This window comes from Chiroxiphia lanceolata, chromosome 7 (assembly GCF_009829145.1).
Source record: "Chiroxiphia lanceolata isolate bChiLan1 chromosome 7, bChiLan1.pri, whole genome shotgun sequence".
NCBI lineage: Eukaryota > Metazoa > Chordata > Aves > Passeriformes > Pipridae > Chiroxiphia > Chiroxiphia lanceolata.
Genome location: NC_045643.1, coordinates 23415356 through 23435538, shown reverse-complemented (window position 1 = coordinate 23435538; position 20183 = coordinate 23415356). Strand labels below are relative to the sequence as shown.

Here is a 20183-nt window from a genome sequence, read left to right as displayed (position 1 = left end):
CAATGGCGCCGGGCGCTCTGCCGCCGCGCCGCGCCCCCCCACGCCGTAGCCAATCAGAAACCCGTGCTGCTGCCTCCGGCGCCGCGCTCACGCCCCTCGCTGTCGAGCGCGGCCAATCACGTCGCGCCTGGGGAAGAGGCGGCCCAGCGGCTCGCCAATCGCGGCCTCCTTGGCGGTGAGCCACGCCCCCGGAGGTGTGTCACCGCGCCAGGAGAGCCTCCGCCAGTCAGCGCCCGCCTCTGCCCACTTCTGCGGTCCCACTGGCTCCTGGGCGGGACACGCCCCTGAGAAGGGGCCAATGGGCGGCGAGCGCGGAGCCGCACCCTCGTGCCCCGCCCAGTGGCAGCGCCCCGGCACCGGCCGAGGGGAGCGCGCAGCCCCCGCGCAGAGACCCCCGGCCCGACCCCGGAGAGCAGCTGCACACACGGCAGGCTCAGCCCTACGGAAAGGGGCGGCCCCAGCGCCGCAGAGAGAGGGGACATCATCCAGCCAGTTCTCCCTGGGTGCAGGCAAAGCCGTGTTCTGCCCCTCAGCTGAGATCGCCAGCGCTGGGGGTGGGTGAATAGGTTCCGCTCCCAGCCCCAGGGGAGGAGAGCATGGATTAGGAGCCATGGGAATCCCCAGCGGTAGCCACATATGTTACCCCCATCCCCAGCCGCAGTCATGGACCACTCGCCAGTGAGCTAGAGATGCTTTAATGGCCCCAGCACTGAACCCACTGCTGCTTCCTCCCCACTGCGCTCAGTCGACCACCAGGCTGCTGCTGACTGTCGGCAGGAGCTCGAAGAAGCCCTGGAAGGAGAGAGGCTGTCAGAACGGGCTGGGCAGGGCAACTTGGGGTGGAGTGGGGCAGGGTGGGGGGACAGGCAGCAGGGGCAGGCAGCGGCTCCCTGTCGGGTTACGCAGGCAGTGTTGTAGCAGGCATGCTACTCGCAGAGAGCAGGACCACGTCGCCATAGTAACCCATCGCTGTCTCAAGGCTAGCACTGGTTGCCATAGTAACTATTTAGGGATGGCAGTCACTGGGGGAGGCTGGGATGCAAGGGGGCACCTCTGGAAGCAGTCGGTACCTGCACTGCTCCAGAGGGTTGGAAAGTGGGAAAGCTCAGTCCCAAGGCAGGGGATGGATAGGGACATGGGGATGCAAGAAATGCAGAGGAGCAGGGAGGGGGATTCAGCACAGGATGGGGGCCATAGGGCTTACCTTGAAGAGGGTAATGCTCTGGAGCACCCCTGAGGTGCAGCACATCTCCCGGATGGAATGCATGGCCAGCTGCGGGCAGCCGATGTCCAGCACGCGCAGCCCCAGGCGGGAGGCCAGGATGGGGCCAATGGTGGTGCCGCAGGGCGTGTCGTTGCGCACCATGAACTCCTGCAGGGGGACAAGGCCTCAGCAGCTCCCCATGCTGCCCCACAGCCTCCCACATGGGCCCTCAGCCCTGAAGGGAGACAACCTGGGACAAGGAAGCAGCACTGATCCAAGCCAGGGTGCAAAATCCTCCAGAGATGGGACACACTGAGGCCAGATTCCCTTCCTGTTCCCCAGCCTGCTCCCTGAGGCAGCAGTGGAGCTGGAGCCCAAGAGCAGCAGGCAGCACAGACCACAGTGGGGACAGATATGAGGCTCTGGCACAGGCCCCCTCTCATGAACTGAGGGGCAGGGCTGCAGCCCAAACTCACAATGTTCCAGGAGGGCTCACTCAGCCGCGCTCACCTGCAGAGGGACACCCACGCGGGCGGCGATGTCCCGGATTATGGCTTCGGTGACAGCTGTGGAGGCGTAGCGCTGGTTGCTGTTCACTTTGATGACAGGGCCCTGCACAAGCAAAGGTGCCGCAAGTCCATGATGGGACCCAGGGATAGTCAGTGGCTCTGGAAACGCTCATGCCCAGGCAATGCTGTCACACCCATCACACATCACACCAGACCATTCTCCCCTCCCTGGGTGAGCCTATGGGGATGGAGACAGCCCTGTGAAAGGGGCAGCCCAGCTCAGAGCAGGGAAGGGCTCCAGGGACAAGATTGAGATCCCAAGTGATCAACATCAGATGTGTGGCACAGCCAAATCCTGTTGCAGGACAAATGTTTCCCATTTAAGAGCTGCTGAGTTGCATCCCAAGACTGTGCTCCAGGGAGCAGCTGGACAATCCACAGCACTGCAGGACAGACTGAAAGTGTCTGTCCCAACCCAAAGCAGAGGGCTTCCCTCACCTTGTGGAAGGCTGGACGATGATTTTCCTCATGCTTGTCCCTGCAAAAGAGAAGCAGGAGTTTTATGCTACAGCCCTCCCTCCCTGCCATAACAAAGACTGCATGGTCTATACTCCCTGGGGAATGATGGGGACACGTCCCCTCAGGTGGCACAGGAAGCTGTCCTGGCCTGTGGCACTACTCAGGCTACTCACACATAGTTGGGGTGCACAGCGTGGGCCATATCAGCGCTGATCATGTAGGACTTAGCCACGGCCTCCTCGAAGGCTGTCAGGTTGTGTGGTGATGCCGAAATCCGACGCAGCACCAGCTCCGTTAGCAAGGACTCTGCACCCTGTGCACTCTCTGACCCTACCTGCCAAGAACCACCATCAGCACAACCCCCCAACACTCCAGGGACCAGCTGAGTGACAGGGGACGCCCCCAAGCCAGCAGAGTTGCTTCCTATCACACGAGTGCTTTCCACCCCCTGACCAGACCACGCTCCATGCAGGTGTAGGCAAATCCCAGCTTCCTCCATTAAGGTATGGGATCTCTCTCCTGCCAGGCATGGCTGGGGGAGAGCAAAGAACATGGAGCCCCTCCCAGTACCGGCCATCCCAGACTGTGCCCTTGCTCACCTCCTCGTTGTCATAGAGTGCGATGAGACGCACATTGGGCTCCTGGGAGAGTGAGGAGGGCGCCGCACACGAGTCAATCAAGGCCTGCAGGATTGGGGGGAATGGACATCAGCCTGAGTGCCATCCTGGGAGTCTCAGGACCGAGCCATCAGGAACTTTCCCAGGAGAGCCCAAAGCATGGAGGAAGGGAGCTGTGGGCACACACATGGCCCGGTGACAGCAGGAGACACCCCTGGGAGCTGCTGGGAACCCCATACACTCAGCAAAATGGGCAGCTCCCAAAACCAGATCCTCCTATAAGCCAGAGCCATCTCATGGGAACACATCTCCCTGCAAAGTCTTAGGCCAGCTCAAAGCTGAGCCAGGGTGCCTTGGGACCACGCTGCAGCCTCCAGGCTCTTTTCCCTCTCACCTGCAGGGCGCAGTAGCAGCTGTGCAAGTTGTCCAGACGTGGGGAGAAGATGAACTCATCGAAGGCACCACCCAGTGTCTGCAATTAGAGAGCCAGGAGGAGTAGGGCACAGCTTCTGTCACACCAAAAAGTATCTGCACTGGGTCCCCATTCCAGCCCCCTCATCTCTGCCCCTAAGGAGCTGCCTCCTCTTGTTCCACTCAGCTTCCAGCCCTGGCATGCCCCAGGCAGAGGACGTGTGCCAGGAAACACCTGTGTAGTGCCAGCTCGCAGGCTGTGTGCCGGCAGAAGGAGGCTCCTGCCCTTACTCACCGCTGGCTGTGTATCTGCCAGGCATAGTTCCAGCTCTACAATCTGCTCCGGTTTCACCCCCAGCTGGGGGCAGATCAGGGAAAGCAGGACAGGGCTGTGGCGCTCTGCCTGGGAAGAAAGCAGAGCTGTGGGCAGGGCAGGCTGTGGATGGCAGGGGAAGCTCCCTGTTTCACCCTGCAGAGCTGTCCCACACCCCACTCATGTTGGTATGTCCTCTCTCCTCCTAACATGTCCTGTGCTCAAGCCCCCACCTCTCCCAGGACAGGTCTCTGCCCCCTGTGCAAGGCCCCTGCCCTGCCTCCTTGGGGAAGTGCACCCACTTCTACACAGTGGCTGCAGAGCAGGGTGAGAAGACAGAGATGGCTGAGCAGATGTGCCACGTACACAGCTGTGAGGCCGAGTGGAAGCTTACCACCAGTCCATGGGGAGAAGGGGAAGAGGAACCTGGTGGGAGGTCCCTGAGGGATGGAGATCAAAGGCGACAAGTGTGAGGCCCTAGCAAGAGACCCCACTGATCCTTGGCAGCCAGCTCACCTGGGCCACAGCACTGCAAGGTGTGGACTCCATAAGCACCTCCTTTTCCAGCTCCTCCTGCACAGCAGTGGCCAGAATGGGAACCCTGTGTGGGAGACAATGATGTTAGCCCCCAGGGCTTTGCTCACCTCACCTGCTTGGGCCACACACAACAAATCCCTCCCAGGTGTCTGCCTTGCTCCTCCAGGGAGCAACTACCATGCTGAACATGGTAGCCCCTGAAGCACAGATCTATTGTGCCGCCTCAGGACACTCCAGTGTCCTTCCCAAGTCCTAAGCTTGGAAGCATCTCCTGAAAGGACTCTGTGGGGCTAAGAAAAGCCACTGCAGACCTCCTCACTGCAATCAGCAGCTGGCAAAGAGCAAACTGAGGGTGGGCAACTGCTCCAGCTGTGTCCCATCCCTCCCAAGGGCTGGCCAGGGGTTGGGGCCGAGCCAGGCCTTACAGGTGATGCTCGGTGTTGGGCCCAAAGTTCTCATTGATGCTGCGCTGCAGATGGATGGCCAGATGAGGAATGCGGAGGATGGGCCGCTCCACGCGCACCAGGCGCTGCTCCAGGCGCCCTGTGGCCGGGTCCTGAAACACAAGGAGGGCTGCTGGGGCCAGGCCTGTAAGGCTGAGAGGTTGCAGCAGGTCCCACTCTGTGTGGGAGTCAAGGACCCAGAGCTGGGAGCACACAGCTATCCCACTGTGCCTGCCCCAAATCAGACTCACCTTTATGATCACCCTCCCAGCCACGGTGAGATCACGGTCAAACCAGGTGTTCCAGATGCCACCTCCATAGGTCTCCACACCAACTTGGACTATGCCCACCTGCCCCCGCTTAGAGCGACGCTTCACCTGAGTGACAGCAGAGGTGTCACTAATGGCACTGCGAAATGCTGGGGACTGGGCACAGCAGGCCCAGAGGCTCATCGCTGACGGTGCCAGCACAGGGTGCCTGCGAGGGGCTTTGTAGGACAGGGGACACAGAGGACACAGCAGCAGGCAAGCAAGGCAGAGGGTCAGCATGGGCTGCTCCGGGAGGAAGATTTGGGATGTGTAAGGAGCCAACAATGGTGCTCCTCGGCACAGGGGAAGTAAGGGTTGTTTTTGCTTGTGGCATGAAACTGGAGGGCCCCAGAGAAGGTCCCAGTACCTGGCTGGGCGGCCTTACCCTGAGGCAGGGGCTGTCGGTGTGGGCCCCCAAAAGGCTGAACCCATTCCCGGGCTGGAACTGGCCGCCGACGGCGAAGGCGATGAGGGTAGAGTAGTTTCTAGTGATGAAATACTGCGGGCAGAGGGCCAGAGGTTAGGTGGTGAGGGCCTCTCGGCCCCATCCAGCCCCCGCCGCCTTCGTCCCCGCCGGGCTCACTTCTGCGCCGGCCGCACGTCCCAGTGCTCCGTCTCCTTCAGCTCCGGAAACCGGCCTGCAGCAGCCGGCTGCGGCACTCGGCCACCACTTGCGGGGGGAAGAGCCGTCAGGGCCGCCTGCGGGGAGGGGAAGAGGGCAGGGCGGGGGGCCCGGGCGGCTCCTCACCGTGGTACGGCGATGGGCTGCGGTTCACGAACTTCACCAGCTCCTGCGCCGCCGCCTGTGCCGCCGCCTTCGAGACCCTGCGCGCCGCCTGCGGGCACCGCCGTCACCGCACAGCACCGGCAACACCCCGCCCGGGCCGGGATCCCCCGGGACCGGGGACCCCCAACCCGGGCATGCAGCTCCCGCCCCGCGCCCGCCGCCCGCCCGGTACCTGCATGGCCGCCACCGCCCCGCGCCCCGCGCCGCACAGCGCCCCCTGCCGGCGCGGAGGAACGCGCACCCGGAACCCCGAACCCTGCACCCCGCAATCCACACCCCGCAATCCACGCCCCGCAATCCACACCGTACACCCTGCACCATGCAATCCACACCTTGCAATCCACACCCTGCAATCCGCACTCCACGACCCGCAACCCCGCAACTCACACCCTGCACCCTGCACCTTGCACCCTATGCACCCCATGCCTTGCACGTTGCGCCCTCACCCTGCACCCCACGTCACGCAATCCACGTTATGCACCCTGCACCGCACACCCTAACCCCACACCCCTCACCCTGCATCCTGCACCCCGCGTCCCACAACCCACACCCTGCCCCCTGAAAATTCGCACCCTGCAATCCACACCATGCACCACTCACCCCGCACCCTGGTCCAGGCCAGGAAAACGCGGTGCCTGCCAAAGCCAGGACAGAGCTGGGTTATGGGTGGGTGGAAGTGGGACACAGCCAGAAGGGGCTGACACAGGCTATCCAGGGATGGTCACGCATCCTGCCCTGGGGTGTGCCCCGATTGCAGCCACTGGGTGAATAGGGGCTGCCCCAAAACAGGGCTTGGCCCATGCACAGTGGGGTACAGGTGCACAGGGGAACACACTCACTTCCCAAAGGCTGAGTATCTCGAGGGTAGGTCTCTGGTGTAAAGCAAGATGCAGCCCCCCATCATTGCTGCTCCCCTGCCTTGGTACTGCTCAACCCTCACAGGAAACAAGGCACAAGCCCCTGGTGCCATGTTGAGGACCAATGTCTCCAAGTGACAGTGATGCACAGGGTTCTGAGAGTTGGCACAGTGGCAGGGCAGCACCCCAGCTGGGGCACTCCCAGGGGATAGGAGCCCTTGGACTCGCATGGATTAGGGTGCCTCTTACTCTTGGCTGGGTCCTCTGGATGGGCTGGGTGCAGCAGTGGGGTTTTGGGTTTCCATCAGTCCATGTGCATCATTTCCCAGCAGGATCCTTTGTCTTCCAGACAATGGATGTGCAGCCTTGGGAGAGGGATGTGGCAGCCTGTGAGAGCTGCATGGGGCCCAGGTGTTGGGTGCCAGTTGAATTCCCATCTCCTGAGTCACTAGCATGGACACCCAGTTGGAGAATGCTGTCTGTGTCCTGGGGACTGGAAAATGGTGGTCCTGTTCCACCTGACCCTGTGACCTATCGTGCCAAGAGCTCCTGACAGCTCTGGATTTATGCTCCCAGCCCCCAGCACCTGCCTCTCCTCCCCACAAAAAGGGGACAAACACTCCCATCGCCTGGCACCATGCAAACAGACAGCTGGAGGGTCTCCAAGTCAACCACAGCAAAACACAGGGCCAGCATCCCACTGGAACAGGACCGGGCTGGGAGCATCCAGCACCCCTGCCCAGAGCTGGCATGCACGTACCACTGCCCAGTACATCCCAGCCAAAGGGAAGTGGGTACCAGGCGGCTGTCCCCATGCTCCTCCTGCCAGCATCACCCCCTGCTGCTGCCAGCACCACCCGCTCAAGGTCGGATGCCGTTGGGTGGTTTCCAGGCTCCGCCTGAAGGACACCTGGGGACATTTGAAGCCCATGGCTCCCCAGATGGTAGATGCCCAGAGCGGGTGAGTAGCCAGTGGATGCAGGTGCCCAGGGCAGATGAGTCCCAGTGGGGATGCGTGCAGGAGCAGGGGGTGCCTGGATCTGGGGTGTCGGAACAGGGGTGAGTGGCAGGGCCGGGTGTGGCCTTTGTCCAGTCCTGCTGGAGCAGGCAAAGGGCAGCGCCTTGGCATGCCGCAGCTATTCTCGGAACAGAGAGGCTTCCAGAAAAAGCTCACGATGGCTATTTCCGGGTGGGCTCTGACTCACCCCTGGCTGGGTGCCAAGGGCTGTGCAGCACCTGTTGTGGCTACCCCCCACCCCATCACCATGCTCCTGGGAAGACACTGCTCCTGTCCGCATTCCACACTGCCGCATGGACCACCTAGTGCAGCAGGGAGCCCGAGGCAGCCCTCCCAAAAAGGCACCAGCTTATCCTTGGAGTGCATGCACCCTGGTGCTGGGCTCATGCATGTGCCCAGGGGTGCCTGGCAGGGACAGAACCAGTAGGGACAGGGCACTGTGGCCCTTCCGACATCCCCTGGCAGCCCAGAGTGGGATTCTGGGCAGGGTTTGTTCTGGGAAGTGTTCCCTGGTGGCAGGACTCTTTGGGAATGGCAGACCAGTGCTTAGCCCTGCTGGAAGGGGTTAATGGAAAGACGGTCCAGGGCAGAACCTGTAAACACAGCCAGAGCTCCAGGAAGTGCACCCCCTTCTCCACTGCCTGCCAGGCTGCCTGGATACCCCCTAGCCAGCCCTGCCAGGATGAGCAAAAGGATGGCATCCATCGAGGCAGTCCCCCGCATCCCGGCCCACGTGTCTGAGCATGGGAAAGTGAAATCACTGCCCAGGCATTGCTGGAGGCTGAGTAAATGGCCACCATGCCTTACGTGAGCTGACGGCGGTGCAGTGGCTAACGCTACCTCATCTCACTGGCATGGGTGACACTACCGAGGCCTGTGGGAGGGCAGACAGACACCCCAGCGTCCTCGTGGGCCACCCAGTCATCCCTACATCCATGTGGACCACGAGGGCAGCTGAGTATCCCTAGTATCTCCACACCACTGGGGCAGGTGAAGAACCCCATGGACCATGAGGGCACCAAGCCTGCCCCTGGGCTGCAGGGATGGGTGAACACTCCCAACATCCCCACGGATGACAGGGCTAGCTCTAGCTCTAGGGAGGGGCAGACGCATGCTTCAGGCATAGAGGTAGCTGATCATCCCCAGCAGCTACATGGCCCTGGGAGCAACAGGTCACCCCCAGCAACTTTGTGAAACACGGAGGCAACAACTCATCCCAAGGATATACAAAGACCAAGGGGGGCAAGTGAACACCTCCCGGCATCCACACAGGTTGCAGCTGGACACGCACAGCATCCATTCATGCCATGGGACATCCAGGCGCACCCAGCGTCCTTGTGCCACTCAGAGACAGGACATTGTCCTCAGCATCTCCATCACTTGGGGGCACAGGGATGGGGACCAGGAACAGCCAGACAGGCTGTGTGCCCACTGGTGCTGTCCTGAGCTCTGGAGTGGGCGAAGGCATAGGGACAGCTGAGGTGAACAGTGGGTGGGGGGCTGAAGACTTTAGGGTACCCACCAGCTCCTGGGACCCTGTTGTGCCAGGCTGGGCCATGGTCCAGGCAAGGAAGGAGAACATCTCTTATTTAGACAATAGATCGTGTCCTGGGTCCGTCAGCACCGAGGAATGGGCCACACAGTCCTTCCCTCTTAGGGTAAAGACGCCGGGGAGGCTCACGGCTGTAAAAGGAGCGGGATGAAGGGAGACAGCTAGGGGTCAGGAGTGAGGGGATGGATGCCCTCACTGCTTCATTCCCATCCCTCCACTCATCCCTGAGCTAGGGCCAGGCGTGAGGGGGGTACTGGGGTCTGGTGGCAGGGTCCAGGGCCAAGGAGGGGTCAGCGCCCTGTCCCTGCATCCTTTGAGCCCCGAGATGCCCACAGCCTGGGGAGACTGTGAAGGGCTTAAATCCTGGGGGAGCGGGAGGGAGGGAGGGAGGGTTGGGGAGGAGGGGAGGCTGCAGGATGCAGCTGGCTTTGCTCACAGGGATGTCATGACCAGAGGGAGTTGTTTGACATTCCAGCTCCAAATGCCTTTCCAGCAGCAGCCTCATCCACAGCTCGGTGGAAGTTGGGACCAGGCCAGTGTGGGGGTTCAGGAGCCACTTCCCAGGCTCTGCTGGTCTGGGTCAGCCTGGCCTGGGATGTAGTTGTGGGGAGGCAGAATGGGGCTGGACGGGACAGGAATCAGCCTTGCACTGTTGCTCTCTTCAGCCTCCTCACTTTCCGCAGCCTCTGGGTCTTTGGTCGGCATGGAATTTGGCGTCATGTCCCTGGCATGGGATTCGGACAGGGTTTCTGGGTCCTGCACTTTGTCCCTTCTTCCCGTCATGCTGGGTCCTTTCCTAAGACGGGGCTTTCCTAAGAGGCTGTGGAAAGTCCAAGGCTTTTGTCCACCCTCTGCAAGCCGTGGGGCCCCCTGCCTGCACAGAGCCAGCCCGGAAGGTTGTCACAGCAGCTGAGGAAAGGCCACTTCAAGCACTCTGTCCTAGAACAGGGCCAGGAGGATGCTCCTTGTTAACCACTCTGAGCTGCTTCCCCTCCAAGCACCAGTGCCCGAGAGTGCTTTCCCCTCCCTGGAGCACCCCAACCCTGCATACCCCTGCTATTGTGGGATGACGATGGAAACAAGGGCTCCCTGGGACTGGGATGGGGTTTGCATCAGGTTTGCACCAGGGTAGGGTGCCAGGCCACTGCTGGACACAGCACCCCTAGGGAGTCCCTCCTCCCCCACCCCAGCTGGCACGGGCAGCAGGATAGGGTCATGGGAAAGGGATGGCTGAATTCCACAGCTGGAGGTGTGCTGTCCCAGATCCCTGGGGTCCCCCTTACTGGTGTGGGCACCCACCTGCCCCTCTGCACACCAGCTAAGGACTGGCTTGCCACCCTGCAGGGCACACGTGCGGAGCTCAGGGATGTGCAGGGCATGCTCGGCACAGGGCCAGAAGGAGGAAGGATGCTGTCTGTTTTTCCATCTACTCTCCCCCCACAAGCCCCCCTTTCTTCCATCCTCCCCCTGTGATGGTATGAAACAACCCCATCTGGAAATACCTTCCCTTTTAAAGGCAGGCTCCGCCAGGCAGCTTGCACCCTTGGGAAGATGCCACATCATGCTGCAACTGGGTGGCTGGGAGGGGCTCCAGGGATGGGGGGTTTGGAGGGGCTAAAGGGATGTGGAGCATCGAGCCCCTGCCCACCTGCATGGATATGGGACCAAGACCCTCGCTGGCCTTCAGATGGCATGGAGCAGGCAGGCAGCAGGCAGGAGTGCCTCCAGAGCCAGGGCAGTTGAGAATGATTCCATGATTAAGCCCAACCTTTTGCCATCCTGATGCTGCCATGGGTGAGCCATGGCACTGCTTGGTGTCTATGTTACAGCCAGGACAGAAGGCCAGGAGGTGTGGGGCCAGTCAGGGCTGAGCGCTGCTCCTGCTGCTGAGTCACCCCGTGCCCAGTGGCACCGTGGTCCCCTACACCAGGGCCTCCAGGGACAGAGTCACTGGAGCTGAGCCAGCTGACGTCAGCCAAAACAGTGCAGCTTGGACAGAGCTGGGGTTCACCAAGTGTGCTGGGGGGCTTGAGAGGAAGGGATGCTTCCCAAGCAAGGGGCACCCTCCCCCAGCACAGCTCCCCTCCCTCAGGATGACCTATTTAGCTGGCACAGGTTTGTGCATGGCTCTGGGGTTCCCTGATCTGGCCTACCACCTGTCCAGGAAGTGGAAAGCTGTGGGGGTACCTATACAAGACTGGGGTATTCCCCATTCTGTGAATTTTTGCAGAGAAGGCTGGCTTTCTGATCCTCAATGTACTTTCTGGCCAAGAGGAAGACTGAGGAGACAGGACAGAGCCTGCAGTGCCTCAGGATAACCTGGAGACCTTGTTCTGCTCTTGGAGTGATGGGGGCCAGAGAGGGACTGGAGCTGCTCCAGGCAGGGTCCCCATCCAGCTGTGTTCTCCACATGCCTGGAGCAAGAAGGGTTAACAGGGAGGCACCCAGCTATAAATACCATGTATGTATGTCCCACGCCCCATGAGTATGAGCTGGGAAGGCTATTTTGGTTGGGTGCCTGCTGCTTTGGGAATGTGCCTGAGCAAGGACAGGGGGCTGACGTCACCGTCACTGGGGCTCAGACCCAGCACCTGCTTGGGGTCACTCAGCAGCACTCGAAAGTGCCCAGACCCTGACCAGTGCTCAGCCCCCCATGTCAGAAAGGGAGCTGGGGTGGTGGGTCAGTACAAGCACACTCAGGGCAGGAGTCCCCCCACATCAACCCCTCTCCTGGGCTCTTCCTTGCTCACTCTCGCGGGGGGGGGGGGCCTGGAGTCTGGCCCCACATGGAGAGCTCTGGTCACCCCAGTGCTCTTGCCAGGGGGTGGGTCAGGGCATCATCAGAGGCCTTTTGGGGTTCTCAAGACCAATTTTGGGACCATGGCTAGCAGTCATGAGGTTTGGCTTAAGAGTGTCAAGTGAGGGTTTGTTGTGAGAGTCTGCATCCCCTTCTTTCCCTCATGGCACCCACCTAATCTGTCTGTGTGTTTGGGCCCCTCGTGGGTAGCACTGCACCCTGATAGGGGGGTCACAATCAGCCTGCCCCAGTTAACTCTCCTCACACCCCCACAGACAGGGTAGAGCACTGGGGGCTGGAGTCAAGGCTCCAGGGGCTCCAGCGGTGCCCAGGGGTCCATGGGTATCGTTGTATCATTCTTGTCTGCCGGGGGGTGCGGGCAGGTGAGGGGCAGTGGGCGGGGGCTGGTGGCCATCCCCCCCGCAGCAGCATCCCCCAGCTGCCCGGCAGCAGGAGGGGCGGGTGATGTCAGCAGGATACAAATAGCGGCGCGCAGCTCCCCTCCTGACGCCTCTCCGAGCTGCCGGCCGCTCGCCAGCCCCGCCGCCTGCTCCCTGCTCCGGCCTCGCCGACCCACGCCACCACCATGAGCCAGTCCTACTCCTCCAGCCAGCGGGTCTCTTCTTACCGCCGCACCTTCGGCGGCTCCCCGGTCTTCCCCCGTGCCTCCTTCGGGAGCAAGGGCAGCAGCGGGAGCTCCGTCACCTCCCGCGTCTACCAGGTGTCCCGCACCTCGGCCGTCCCCAGCCTGTCCAGCTTCCGCACCACCCGCGTGACACCCCTGCGCTCCTACCAAAGTGCCTACCAAGGTGCCGGCGAGCTGCTGGACTTCAGCCTGGCCGATGCCATGAACCAGGAGTTCCTTCAGACCCGCACCAATGAGAAGGTGGAGCTGCAGGAGCTCAATGACCGTTTTGCCAACTACATTGAAAAGGTGAGGTTCTTGGAGCAGCAGAATGCCCTCATGGTGGCCGAGGTGAACCGCCTGCGGGGCAAGGAGCCCACCCGCGTGGCTGAGATTGTATGAGGAGGAGCTGCGGGAGCTCCGGCGCCAGGTGGACCTGCTCACCAACCAGCGAGCTCGTGTGGAGGTCGAGCGCGACAACCTGCTCGATGACCTGCAGAAGCTCAAGCAGAAGTGAGTGGGGGCCCTTGGAGTGTCCCTGCGGGCATCCATCTGTACATCTCTATCCCCAGGGATGGGTGGTGGCAGAGATCGCCATGACAGCCCCTTTGGTGGTTACTGTCATCCTTGCGCCTCATGCTCATAGACTATCATGTCCCCACTACTCTGTTCCCCTTGACCCCTGTCCCCGATACCCAGGCAGCACCCAGTGGGCAGGATGGCTCTGGTAGTAGGGGTGTCCCTATGCCCTCCCTTACAGTGGAGCTGAGGCTGGGCTGTGATGCCACAGGACACCCAGAGAAGGGAGATCGAAGTGCACCTCACCATGGGGTCCCCATCTCTGCTCACACCAGGGAGGGCTGGCGAGCCCATGAGTGAACTGAGCTCTGTGGGATAGATGAGCAGACAGAGGCAGCCAGACAGGCGGAAGTGAGGGGGAGGATAACCCGGGGAGGGTGCTCCATCAGCTCCGGACATGAAGGAGGGAGGGGAGGAAGCAGCACTTCCGCAGGCCAGAGATGCTCCAGGCCTGCTGTGGGTGTCCATAATGCCCTGTGAGTGGCAGGAGATCCCACTGTGGACCTGGTTGGTGCTAAGGAAGAGAGCTGGGGCCAGTGGGGATTAGCCACAAGGGTGGCCAGGCTGAAGAAACCCCCAGGGACTGAACAGTGTGGGACACCTGGCAGTAGGGGCGAATGATCGGGGGAGCTGCATGTTCTGATGCTGGCCTGCACCTTCCCTCCTGGACTCCGTGCCCTGGGGACACCAGTACCCATCCCCTGGGGATGACACAGCCTGGTGCATCCCTCTGTAACCCCAGCCACAACATAGATGCTCCTAATGGGGCAAAGCCCCAGTGCTGGGGGGTTGGGAGTGGTGGTATGGAGGAACTTTAAATGACAGGGGAGGAGCAAGGCCCAGAACAAACAGGTGTCAGGTTCCTGTCACCTCATGTGCCAGTACCGCCTGGGCACCCCATCTCCTCCCCACTGCCTTTCCATGGGCCTGCAGCCTTCAGTACTGTCCCATCCCCTGGCACAAGCCCGGATCTCCAGCCCTGACCTGGGACCCCTGGCAGCAGTCCCTTTTCCGTACCCCATCCTACAGCATCGCTGAGACCTGTCTGTCCTCCTGCTCTCCCTGGGATGGCTCAGCTGATGGCTATCTCTTGGACCCCTCGTGCCAGATCCCCCCCAGCTGCTGGTCACTCTCCCCTATAAGGGCTGGGGCAGCACGCATGGCACCGAGCTGACCTCATGCCTTTGTGATCTCTCCGGTGTTGACTATAATAGGGAATAGGAGGAAGAGCCCCTGGCCCCTGCCAGCCCTCTGCTGCCTGCCAGGAACACAGGACAATCTGCTGTCTTCCCACCAGGCCACGCTGGACTAAGGGACAGCTTGGGGGGACATCACCACGGAGGGATAGGGCTTCCTCCAGAACCCCCTAGCCTCCCCTCTCTGTCTACAGGCTGCAAGAGGAGATCCAGCTGAAGGAGGAGGCTGAGAACAACCTCGCTGCATTCAGAGCTGTGAGTACCTGTCCCCTTCATGTGGTGTGAGACCCCTGCCTCCTTTCCCACTTCCATCTCCCCCCGGTAGCCTGGCCCCAACACCATGGCATGGTCTTGGGCACAGCTTTGCACCTTCCAGTCCTGGTGTTCTCCCTGCAACCCCCCACTACCCCGCACTCTGTGTCCCCTCCAGGATGTGGACGCGGCCACACTGGCACGCATTGACCTGGAAAGACGTATCGAGTCCCTGCAGGAGGAGATCGCCTTCCTCAAGAAGGTGCACGAAGAGGTTGGTTGGGGTGCCCCCTTTCCCAGTGGCACCTGTGGGGCACGGAGGGTGGAGTGGGTGCCCTGAGATGTCACTTTGCCCACCCAGGAAATCCGGGAGCTGCAGGCACAGCTGCAGGAGCAGCACATTCAGGTGGAGATGGACATCTCCAAGCCCGACTTGACGGCTGCGCTGCGGGACATCCGTGCTCAGTATGAGAGCATTGCTGCCAAGAACATCGCTGAGGCTGAGGAGTGGTACAAGTCCAAGGTACAGGGGGTGGTGGGCTCCAGGCTGGCCCCAGTGCAGTGGGTCTCGGCCATCTCGGTGGCCATGCCCACTGACCCTGGTCTCTCCTCAGGTGAACGACCCTGACGCAGGCAGCCAACAAGAACAATGATGCACTGCGGCAAGCAAAACAGGAGATGTTGGAGTATCGGCACCAGATCCAGTCTTACACCTGCGAGATTGATGCCCTCAAGGGCACGGTGAGCTGAGGGCAGCACTGGGAGACCCCCAGCTTTCCTGCAGGGACCTGCTGCTCCAGGCTGCTCAGGGACCTCTGAGACATCTCTGGGGTGGAGGGCTCTTTCCAGCTCTCTGAGTTGCTTATATGAAGGAACTCGTACCCCACGTTTGGGCTGTGCCTCCCCCAACAGTGGCCTGGCTCCTGCAAGGTGTTTTGACAGAGTCCTGGGATCAAGGCACAGATTGTAAAAGGTGATCCAGACTGGGAGGCTCCAGGCAGGCAGGCGCAGGGCTCAGGGTGTCTGGTTGCAGGCTGGGAAGGTGGTTGCAACAAACAGTACACAACAGTTTGCATTCCGACACAGTCATACTCAAAGAAGCCAGCCAGCAGCCAACAGTGTGTCAGTGCCAACCCCAGGCAGCTATCCAGTGCTCCTGCAGCTCTCCTTGCCCCCCTGCTGGGGTAGGATGGCTTTGCTGAGGAGCCTAGACACCAGGGTGCTAGGGTTGCCCAGGATATGCCCAGCTTGCCCTGCCAGATCCTGCTGGCCAGCACTGGGCTGATGGAGGACGACAGTCACTCATCATGGTCCCACATCAGCTAGATCCAGCCCAGGGCTGACCACAGCTCTCCCCAGGACCCCCTGTCATTCCCAGCTCCCACCCCAGGTGACTCCTGGCTCCTCTGAGTTCCATCCCTTATTGAGACCTGTGTCTCTCCAGAACGACTCGCTGATGCGCCAGATGAGGGAGATGGAGGAGCGCTTTGCAGGGGAGGCCGGTGGGTACCAGGACACCATTGCCCGCCTGGAGGAGGAGATCCGGCACCTGAAGGATGAGATGGCCCGGCATCTGCGCGACTACCAGGACCTGCTCAATGTCAAGATGGCCTTGGATGTAGAGATCGCCACATACCGCAAGCGCTGGAGGGCGAGGAGAACCGGTGAGTGGCAGGGGTGCAGAACAGGCTGGGGAGACCAGCAGAGTCAGCTGTTCTTCGGGGCTCCAACCCTCATGAGCAGCCACCTGAGGGCTAGAGCTAGCTGGCACTAAGCTTCCCCTCTGTGTCCCTGCAGGATCAGCATCCCATGCACCAGACCTTTGCCTCTGCACTGAATTTCCGAGGTGAGTATCACGTCATGAGTCCCCCCAGGGTCCCCAGTTTGGGGGCAAAGCTCCCTCTGGGGGCTGTAGCCAAGCTGGCAAGTTGGGTACCCACAGCTGCCACATGGAGTTACTGATGTGGGGGGCACTTGTTTGGGTGTTGCCATGAGCTGAGAGAGGGGTTGAGCCAGGGCTGCTGAAGCCCCCCAGCAGCCCCAGCCCCACTGCTGTGTCCCATGCCACATATCCTGTGGTCCTATCCTGTGTCCTCGCCCTGCAGAGACCAGCCCAGAGCAGCGGGGCTCTGAAGTGCACACCAAAAAGACCGTGATGATCAAACCATCGAAACCCGTGATGGGGAGGTGAGCACAGTGGTGGGGAGGACAGGGGGCCGAGCACAATGCCTGTTCCTGCACTCTGGGCTCTAGTGTGGCGTGGCGACTCACAGTGCCTCTCTCCCACAGGTGTGAGTGAGGCGACCCAGCAGCAGCATGAAGTGCTGTAGAGGAGGTTGCTCCAGCAGCCCACTGGCACCTTCTGTCCCTGCCTCCGTCCTGCCGCCATGCCTCCCGCCTGCCCCCCTGCCTCGCCCCTCAGGATCCCCTGACACTGTCTGAGGGGTTTCCCCATGCAGCCCGCCTCTGGGCCCCCCACACCCCCTGGGCTCTCTCCTTTGGCCTTCGAAAGGCTCGGTCTGCTTTCGCAGCTTCACAGCAGCCACACCAGTGTCAGGATCAGGCCAGGGCCGGGGGGGGCGGCAGGAGGGAGGGGACAGGCAGGAGGGGCTGGGGGGAGCAGGGTGGTGGCCTGGACCAGCTCCATGGGAGAGCCGGACGGTCCAGCAGCGGGTTCTGGATCCCCCACACAGGCCCCTTCCCACACCGGGCACAGGCTTGGGGTTCATTCCACAGGACTGGGGACTAGTCCCCCTGTGCAGCACTGCCGTCCCCCTGGAGCTGGCACTTCTCCAGATGCATAGTGGCGATGCCAGGGATGGGGACAAGCTAGGGGTGGTCCGGCTGAGCCCCTTGTTCTCTGCCTGGCTCAGAGCAAGGGGGCTCCCAAATTGCATGTCCCCCCCAGTCCAGGGGGCTGGGACCCTTCACTCCCCCTGGCCAAGATAAAGGCCTGTGGTGCAGAGGAGGGCAGTGCCCGCCCCCCCCACCATGGCGGGGACCCCCAGCAGCTTGGAGGCTGCACGGGTCTGGGCTCGTGAGCCGAGAGGGTACCCGTAGGTGGACATAGGAGAGAGGAGGAGTGAGTGAATGGGAGAGAGGGGGGAGAGAATGGGAGGAGCCAGAGAGAGGCCCGGGGGGCCAGGGCAGGCATCCCCACCCCCTCACCCCAATGCACCCCCACCCCACCACATCTATGTGACTCTTCAGGCGGCCAAAATAAACAGCGGAGCATCACCCTGTCCTCTCAGTGCATCTCTGGGGCAGAGATAGGGTGGGTGGTGGGGAGGCAGCACCTGGGGGGGCCATCACAAGGTCAGGTGGATGGAGGGGCCAGCAATTCCCTGGGCTGCTCTTCCCTGGCTGCTGGGTCCCCCAAAAGCTGCGGGCCCTCACGCTGAAGGTGTCCCAGAGCATTTTGTTGCCTGTGGTGGTGCATTTCCCAGTTGCGCTGGGTGGGGGAGCCCTGCTGGACAGGGGCAGTAACAGTCAAGCCCTGACAAGGTTTAGAGGGGCTCTCGGTGATGGTGCCATGTCCCCCACACACACCCAGGGCCACACACCATGTCCTGGTGGCCCTTAGCTCTACAGCCACCTCCTTTTTGCCTTCATCTGAGTCAGCCCTGCCCAAATCCACACCTACCTGGGGCTTTTCACAGCCCTGCCCAGTTGTCACTGACCTGCAAGCAAAGCCCCCTCATCCCAAATCGAAGTCCTCCCTGGTACCCTGTGAGTATCGACCCACCACCCTATGCTGCATTCCAGGCTCAGCCTGCATCCTCAACCTGCCAGCACCTTCCTCCCAATGTATGTGCCGTGCTCCTGTGGTCAGAATGCAGGAGTTTTGGCTTTGCATCCTTCACCTCAGTGATGGGGGATGCTGCAGGGAACCCAGGGTCAAGCATCCCATGGGAGAGAGCAATTCAGGGTTGTTCTGCCCCAGGAGGTGCTGAAGGGTTCACACTCCTCTGCTAGGAGGCAGATCCCGGGGAGGGCAGTGGGCCTGGCAGGGAGTGGTGTTTTAGGACAAGGCATGTGCCGCTACCAGCAGGGCTGAGGGGTCTCTCATGGAGAGGCCAGTGTGTCAAACCCCAGTTAGGGGGTGTTGGATTTCAAGGTCTGTCTCCAGCAGGTGGCCCTGTGACATCGAGGGTAGTCCCCAGGCTGGATGGGGAGGGATGACACCTCCTCCCTGCTGGCCCAGGCTGACAGAGCTCAGCCCCTGGGGACAGGCAGGGGACAGAGCATTCCTTTTCCTTCGTGGCAGGGAAGAGCCCTCCAGGCCTCCCCGGGCTTCTTCTCCAGCTCCCAAAGACCCTGGGGCTGGCTCAGCCACTCTGCAGTGAGGATGTGGGTCTAGCAAGGCATCCCACTCTGTTGTGCCCCAGCTATCCAAGTTGGGAGATCCTGGGGTCTTCTCCTTGCTAGTGATGCTCAGCTGATGCTGGCACCTTTGGGCTGGTGGCAGTGGGCTGTGCCAAAGACATCAGGGCTGGCCTGCAGCTGGGAAGCACCGTGCCATGTCGCTGGCGTCCTGTTCACCCAGATTTACAGCCCTGGCGAGGGCGGGCTGGGGCCAGGTGCCATCACACCAGAGATGGGGAAGCCCTGCCTTGCCCGGGGGTGGCCAGGCAGCATCTGTTACAGACAGTCTGGCTGCTTGCTGCCTGGAGCACAGCATGTGGGAGCTCCAATGGGGTGCCCCAAAAACCAATGGTGGGGTGCTCCTGCTCCAAGCAGGGCTGACCAGGACTCTGGTTACCCTTAGGAAGTGAGGCAGGGGCTTGGTGAGGGAAATAGCATCTTGTTGTGTTTGCAGCCCCCTGGGAGGATGGATTTGAGGTCATCAGGGATGCTGGGATCCCGCCTCTGCTGCCTGCTGGGAATGGGACGAAGGGGGCCCCTCAGGCTGTCTCCTGCCTGGGGTCTCGCGTTGCAGGAAGTATGATGGTGTCCTTTCCCTCCACATGCCGCCAGGGTCTCTCTCTGCCCTGATCCAATGACACTGCCGGAGAAGGGGAAGAGGGGGAGGTAGGCTAGGTTCCCCACGAGCCTCTCTGCTAATATGGAAAGGTGCTGGCCCTTTTCTATCTTTGCAAGTGGAGCTGAGCTGCAGGCCCAGGGCAGCAGGCGTGGAGAAGGGGAGCCTAGCCAAGGAATGTGACATATCAGAGGCAGCTGCCACTTCAGGAGAGGGGGCAGAGAGAGCACAGCTCGCCGGGGGCCGTGCAGGACGGGACGGGTGAGGGGGGGGGACGCCACGGCCCCAGCACTGGGACGGCTCAGCGAGCGGCCGGCGCCGTGGGACTCGTACCCAGGCTGGCAAGGAGCAGGTGCCGAGGTGCAGGGCGGGCTTGGGGTCGCAGCGGAGCATGGGGTGTGAGTGCCACGCTGCATTGGGCTCTCGGTGAGCAGTGGCTGGGCCGACCCCGGCCTAATATAGCCCCTTGCTTGCCCACAGCACTTCGACCTTCAGGGCTGCAGGCTGTGGGGGGAGACGCCGAACTAGACAGCATCAGGACCGGGGGGCTGCTACTGCCCCGGTGCCTCTGGCAGGCACACAACACCCCCAGACTGCAAGCAGGGGGAGAAGAGGGGCACAACGTGCTGGTTTGGGGTGACAGGGAGTCACGGGTGGTGGTGGGGGGAGCTGCAGACC

At 61.7% G+C, this 20183-nt stretch overlaps 2 protein-coding genes across 2 annotated transcripts; one reads left to right on the top strand and one right to left on the bottom strand.

Moving 5' to 3' along the window:
- Window positions 1-679: 679 nt before the first annotated feature.
- DNPEP (aspartyl aminopeptidase) lies at window positions 680-5836 on the bottom strand. The gene is made up of 14 exons (XM_032693771.1): window positions 5821-5836; window positions 5446-5560; window positions 5247-5362; window positions 4805-4930; window positions 4536-4666; window positions 4090-4174; window positions 3556-3663; window positions 3244-3321; window positions 2832-2915; window positions 2406-2566; window positions 2212-2251; window positions 1715-1816; window positions 1205-1372; window positions 680-792 (listed from the first exon to the last, which is right to left on the bottom strand). The coding sequence occupies exons 1-14, from the start codon at window positions 5824-5826 to the stop codon at window positions 742-744; spliced, it is 1371 nt and encodes a 456-aa protein (XP_032549662.1). The 5' UTR covers window positions 5827-5836; the 3' UTR covers window positions 680-741.
- A 6553-nt stretch (window positions 5837-12389) lies between these two features.
- On the top strand, window positions 12390-16192 carry DES (desmin). Its single transcript, XM_032693726.1, is given in 9 exon segments — window positions 12390-12890; window positions 12892-13010; window positions 14467-14527; window positions 14703-14798; window positions 14886-15047; window positions 15139-15147; window positions 15149-15265; window positions 15969-16164; window positions 16167-16192. Coding segments are annotated over 9 exon segments (1218 nt in total). The 5' UTR covers window positions 12390-12458.
- The last annotated feature ends 3991 nt before the right edge of the window (window positions 16193-20183 follow it).

What these genes read in the sequence shown, in the direction of transcription:
- DNPEP (XM_032693771.1), bottom strand. An exon ending in TGGCAGATACACAGCCAGCG is followed by an intron (nt 3,322 to 3,555) that starts GTGAGTAAGGGC and finishes CTCTAATTGCAG; the next exon opens with ACACTGGGTGGTGCCTTCGA. An exon ending in CACTCTATGACAACGAGGAG is followed by an intron (nt 2,567 to 2,831) that starts GTGAGCAAGGGC and finishes GGTTCTTGGCAG; the next exon opens with GTAGGGTCAGAGAGTGCACA.